This window comes from Zea mays, chromosome 10 (assembly GCF_902167145.1).
Source record: "Zea mays cultivar B73 chromosome 10, Zm-B73-REFERENCE-NAM-5.0, whole genome shotgun sequence".
NCBI classification, from domain to species: Eukaryota; Viridiplantae; Streptophyta; class Magnoliopsida; order Poales; family Poaceae; genus Zea; species Zea mays.
In genome coordinates this window covers 97,748,347-97,754,746 of record NC_050105.1, presented here as the reverse complement: position 1 = coordinate 97,754,746, position 6,400 = coordinate 97,748,347, and the positions used below count along the sequence as shown (strand labels likewise).

The following is a 6,400-nucleotide window of genomic DNA, read 5'->3' as shown; positions in this document are numbered from 1 at the left end:
CTCCTCCACGAACTCCACAGTCCCCTCCAGCGCGCCACCCTCGTCTACTGCGACAACGTCAGCGCGGTCTTGCACTTCGTCCGCGAGCGTGTCGCTGCCGGTGACGTTCAGGTTCTCAGCGTCCCCACCACGCTGCAGTTTGTCGACATCTTCACCAAGGGATTACCGTCGAGTGTATTTTTAGACTTTCGATCCAGTCTCAATATCTGTACAGGATAGAGTTGTGACTGCGAGGGGTGTTAGATTACCCGTCTAGGGTTTGGGGTGTTCCCCTTGTAATTACCGTCATACCCTCAGTGTAATGGGCCTGGCCCAGTTACTTACTCTATTAATACTACTCCCAACCCTGTTTAGGGTCATGGGTTCACTATTCTACATATGGTAAGGCTTTGTTAGTAGTCATTAAAGGTCTGATTGATTCTCTACCTAAATTATCATATTTTGTCTAACTTTTTTTAAAGTTAGTTTTTTAATCGAACAACTAATCTTAATTAAAATGTGATATAATTAGTCACGAAATTCGAACGTACTAACCTTAATCAAAATATACTTAGTTAGCTACGAACCGAAAGGCCTGGTCTCCCTCCACCCTCCTCTGTCAGGGTCCTCCGAATCCTTCCTCGGCCGCCGCGCCAAATCCCGTCTCGTTGCTCCGGTCCGCTGCGCATCCTCAGGTTCGCCCGCCCGCCCGCCCGCCATGCTCTCTCCCTCTTCCTCTTCCTCTTCCTCTTCCTCTTCTCTTCGAATCAACTGTACCAGTAGGGGCGGAGACATGTTCCCGCCCTTTTCCATTTCGATCTATAGGAGCAATCCGGACGCTGGATCCCGTTCGTTTCCTCCTTTGGATGAATTGTTAGTCTAGGTAGCATAGCAATGCGATCCGCAGATGTCATCATGTCACGAGTGGCCCCCGTTCCCCGCGGTTCCCTATCTCGCCTTTCTCCCGCCCGGGACCTCATCTTTCCCTCACAGCAATGTCTTCCCACCCACCCTCCTCCACAGATTCACCAGTGGTGTGATGTCACTGATTCTGATGATAGGATTCATCGTCGTCTCATCCGTCCGCCCCTTGGGATGATCTCTAGCAGTGCATCCCTTTCTCTGCTCTCCGGTTATTAACCTTCCATACCACTCTTCTCTGCCTCACACTCCTCTCATGCCCCAATCCACGCGCAGGAATGGAACTTGGCGCCACCACTGCCCTCTACCCTCTGCACCGCTGCAAAACCATTTACCTGGTACTTCCTACTTCCCCATTCATACTGAATTGCACAACAGGCAAGGGAGGGATACAGCCAAAAAAAAAAACGATAGGTTCACTGCATCTTCCATATGTGCAGGTCAGGCATGCCCAGGGCATTCACAATGTCGCGGGGGAGAAGGACTTCGGCGCGTACATGTCACATGAACTGTTCGATGCTCAGCTCACTCCTTTGGGTTGGAACCAAGTAAGATTTTGCTCTTTCTTTTTTTTTCCCACAACTTAACCAGCCCTCACGCACTGGAATAGTAACTGCCCATAGGGTGTTAGTTTCTACCGAGAAAACAAGTTGCACGGTTGGAGCTGTGCTTCTACTAACAAATTTTACTTTGGCCTAAGCTAGCAAGGTAGGTCCAAATTGCACACGTTTATTCTAATAACTGATGCTGGCTAAGCAGTAACAAATGTAGAATTAGCCATGGAGATTATTGTGTATGTTATCTTTTTCAATTTAGCACACAGAACATCACCCATTCATGACAAATAGATTAGCCATGGAAATGATTCAAGTGGAAAGACACGGAAGTTACACATTGCTATACGAATACTAAATATCTATATTTATGTTTAAAGTTTTCCATCATGCTTGGCTGTCTTCTCTATTAATTTCCTTGGCCAAAGCATGGAGAGCTTATCTCCTGTATGCCACGAACTGTGTGCTCGCTATTAGCACCAAGTTCTTATGGAATTTATTTCCCCTTCACCAGTCTCATTTTTTTACACTCCCAAGAACAATGTCTTGTGTTGATGAATTGATGGCGTTTCATGATTTTCAAGACGATTATGGTGTTAAATTCCGAGTTTCATGTCTAATTCTGTACATTAGCTGAGGAGCCATCACGTAATCATTTCCATGACATTTTCAAGATTCATGAATTGTTGACTTACATCCAATTTGTAGGTCGATGGTCTGCGGGAGCATGTGAAGAAAAGTGGGCTTGCAGAAAAGATTGAATTAGTTATTTCTTCCCCTTTACTGAGGTATAGTCTGGTCTTAATATATTTTTGTGCACTTTTACTGTTATAAATCCTCTAGTAGTCTTCCTAGTATTTGAGAAATAGTTTTCTTTAGTTTTGGCATTGCTAACTTTTTGGAACGCATGTTGTCAGCTTATAAGATAACTTGTAACTCTGCTTAAAGCAATTGACTAGGTTTTTCATATTAAGATATTTCCCTTTTTCTTGAACTTAATATGGTATTTGGATGGTCTTTAGATCTGTCTGTATCCAGCGCCCAGCGGGCCCTAGGCCCTAGGCTTCTTTGACTTGTATGTCCGCGGTTTCCACAGTGAAACGAACAGTTGTACAATAAGCTACACGCAATTGGCATTGGTAATGCATACAAATACACGACTTTGGCCCCATTTGTTTTCCCTTGCTAAAGTTTAGCACTGCATTTTTTACTAAAGTTTAGCTACTAAAGAAACAAACATGGTGGCTAAAAGTGTTGTGCTAAAGTTTAGCACCCATTTAGCACTTTAGCCCCCACCAAAGGTGTTACTGTGCTAAAAGTTGTACCTAACCACATTCTCTCTTTTTTCTCTCTCCTTCCCCCAACCGAACGACCCTTGAATCTCCTCCAAACCAGCCATCAGCACCTTTTAGCATTAATGTAGCATTAATTAGAGGTAGTTTAGCATCCTTTAGCAATTGTATCCAAACACCTCTCAAGTGCTAAAGTTTAGCATGCGCTAAACTTTAGCACTATATAAACAAACAGGCCCTTTCAGATAGAGTCAAAACTGTGCAGTGCCGCATCAGGACTGATGGCTAGTAAACTTCTATGATTTGGACTTATATTCTTGTTTATAAGGTTGTACTGTGTATAATGAGTAAACATGGCGTTTGGGATTTCATTTGTTTATTTATGAACTGAGACTATGAAACAATTTCAGTAGTTTGATTATTATATTTGCATATGGAATGTCTACACTTTAACCAACATTTCAGTATAGCCATGCTGCATTGTTTGTGTGCTCGACTACTACAGATAAATTTATGAAACAACTGTTCATGAATATAGTTTGACCACTTTGATTAGCATATATGCATATGGAATGTCTACAAACAATGAAATAGAATGACATATCTGTATAATCCTGCTGCTTGGTTTGCATGTCTCATGTATCTAAGATCTGGTTACTATATTCTAGTACAGCTAAATGGTATACTTTCCTTTCATGTGAATACTTACTCAATCTGCTGCCAGTTATATATTATGCGTAATCAGACCTCCGATTGGGGGCATATATTCTGTGAGGTTATATCGCAGATTGTATGAACTACTGAATGAACTTCACCATATTTCACTTGAATCTGACAGGACTATGCAAACTGCAGTTGGTGTCTTTGGTGGTGAAAAGTATACTGATGGTGTAAATGCACCTCCACTAATGGTCGAAAATGCCAGACACAGTGGCCGTCCGGCAGTTTCAAGTTTGAACTGCCCCCCATTTATTGCAGTCGAAACCTGCAGAGAGCACTTGGTACTTGCTTTGCTTTGTTAAGAACACATGTGAACCATGACCTGGTTATGATGTTGTACACTTGTAGTTAGCACTTCATCTACATTGGTTTGTGACAACATAAATGCTTTGATTTGTTCCCGTTAGTTTCTTCACTTTAGTAATGTATTTATGATTTTTTCGATATGCTATTTTACAGTTTCATGTTTTGTTTGGTTGCTGTTAAATCAGGGTGTCCATCCCTGTGACAAGAGGAGGAGCATAACAGAATACCGGCCTCTCTTTCCTGCGATTGATTTTTCATTGGCAAGTCTCTTGTCCATTCATGAGCTATTTCTTGGGCATTGCTTTTCTTCTGTTGCTTCCAATTTCCAATAGTGTATCATTCAGATATGTATTTGCTTTATTTACAGATAGAGAATGATGAAGATGTTCTTTGGGAACCAGATGTGAGAGAACCAAATGAGGCTGTCGCATTGAGGGGTATGAAGTTCATGGACTGGTAAATTTCTTTTCTAAGATCAATTAAGCTTTTCTATGAATATATGACCATAAAACAAGCTGTCTGATGTTACTTGTGTTTTGTATGTAACATCAAATAAACGATTTGTTTACACTTTTCTATTAATATACACTTGTGTTTTGCATGCAATAAGTCGATGTGGTATTAGTTGTAGCATTGTTATAGCTTGACCTTGAACACATTGACTTTCCATTCTGGAATAAGTCAAATCATTTTCATTTCATGGAGAGTTTTCTTATTCATCTTGCCTTTCAAGTTACGGCCTGGCATCTTTGTAAGTTTATGCCTGTCTATAAATTAGACAATGTCTACACTGATTAAGACTGATGTGAGTGATGCTGAGTGTTGAATTTATGGGAGTGGATATACCGCTACTTGAGGCTGCTTCCGCTATGCTTTGTAGTAATTATTTTGTGGTAGTTTTCATGTGCTACCTCTGTTCTCGAATATTAGTCGCCGGCTAATTCATTTTGAACTAAAACGCGACAAATAAAAATGAACGGAGGGAGTACTGATGAACTCTCACAGAGTTGAATACTTTGTACTAGGAAGGCTCTAATGCAGAAAAAGCATGTAGGCCGGGGCCTGTAAAGGCATTTTAGCTTGGTCGATGAGTGGACTAGTTACTCTATCATTATAGCTAGATTAATTTGCCCATTGTTTGAACATACTTTCAGGTTGTGGACAAGAGAAGAGAAAGAGATAGCTATTGTCAGTCACAGTGGTTTCTTGTTTCACACCTTAAGCATGTACAGCAAGGAGTGCCATCCAACCATAAGCGACGAAGTTAGCAAGCAGTAAGTGTCTTGACGTTGACTTATTTTTTCCCTCAGTAACTGTTAACTAGCTATCACACATTCACAACAGTGGCAATGTTCAAAGTGACAGAGGTACAGTGATACACATACACATCATATTAGTATATCCACAGATTCTGTTGTTTGTTCATTCTATTATGTCGAATAGGTTAACCTTTCAGTTCTTTGTTTTTCTGTCCCTCACTGTACTGATCCTTGCACTACAACTTAAAATGTTTAGCCATGTTTATTAGATGTAGTACAAGGATGTGTCGTTAACTTTCAGTTGGTATTCTGCAGCTTTGCAAACTGCGAGCTACGGTCGATGGTGTTGGTTGACAGAAGGTCAGTTTTGGCACCTCATTTGTGGATATGGCATGCACTGCTTTTGTTTTGCGCTTATATTTCAAATATATGTGTCTTAGCCTTATTTTGTTATCATTTTTCCACGATGCAGCATGCTTGGGTCATATTCCTCAAGATTCAACTATGCTGGCAAGAATCCAACCGGACTAGATGTGCCAAGTGATATTGCAGATAAGAAGCAGGTTGACGAAGCTCAGAAGAACTAAAGCAACCTCGAAAGCATACCATATATGACTTGGATTATCAAGAAATTCTGACCTTTGCGAAGCTTGTTTGCTTTGAAGAGGACAAGCTAAGAGGGCATCTACAGATAGAGTTTACGCATACCATTTTGTTAGTCGAGTTGAACTACGCAGCAATGTATTAGCATGTCTGCTCTTTTGTCTCAGCCTACATTGAGGTTCAGGGCATTGGACTAGGATCATCTATTTATGATAATAATAACCGGATCACCTACATTCACCAGGTGATGCATGGCAAAGTTCTCTTGGTTTCCGAGCTGTTCTAGTCTAGGGGTGGCTGTACAACGTCCACGGCTCCACGCAATTCCGTCTCATGGATGGTGATAAAACCAATCGATGTATGGTTTTGGTTTCTGCAGATTACATTTGATGGTTGGGTTCGCTGTATTATGGCTTGCGTATTTTTATTATTTTTGTCAACTTGCTTGTTTTTATTAATTTTCTGTTTTTACACTAGTACTTGAACGCAGTGGAGGTGAGCCTGGCGTGAGGTATCAAAATGCATCATTTCATATGGTTGTATTTATAAATGTGTGATTGGATTCGTGAGTATACATTAGAAGATATTATCATTATAAGTTGGTACTATAATGTCATAAATTATTATTTGAAAGTATTGAATAAAAAAATTGTGTGAAAAACGACACTACAAATTACAGCTTATTAGATGGGCCGTTTTTTTTGTTTGGGACATACACTAGCCTGTACTGCGCATGTAATGTTTTTTTATGGAAAAAGGAAGTTAA

At 40.7% G+C, this 6,400-nt stretch overlaps 1 protein-coding gene across 2 annotated transcripts; it reads left to right on the top strand.

Annotated features, from left to right (window-relative positions):
- Positions 1-595: 595 nt before the first annotated feature.
- On the top strand, positions 596-6,074 carry LOC100191250 (phosphoglycerate mutase-like protein). 2 transcript variants are annotated; one of them, NM_001136684.2, is made up of 10 exons: positions 596-674; positions 1,177-1,238; positions 1,341-1,448; positions 2,163-2,242; positions 3,585-3,747; positions 3,958-4,032; positions 4,140-4,228; positions 4,927-5,046; positions 5,347-5,391; positions 5,504-6,061. In NM_001136684.2, exons 2-10 carry the CDS (start codon positions 1,179-1,181, stop codon positions 5,616-5,618), a joined length of 855 nt encoding a protein of 284 aa, NP_001130156.1. In that variant the 5' UTR covers positions 596-674; positions 1,177-1,178; the 3' UTR covers positions 5,619-6,061. The 2 variants fall into 2 exon arrangements, with proteins under 2 accessions (NP_001130156.1, XP_008661303.1); XM_008663081.4 differs by having other exon boundaries at positions 663-1,087; positions 5,504-6,074.
- Positions 6,075-6,400: the final 326 nt, after the last annotated feature.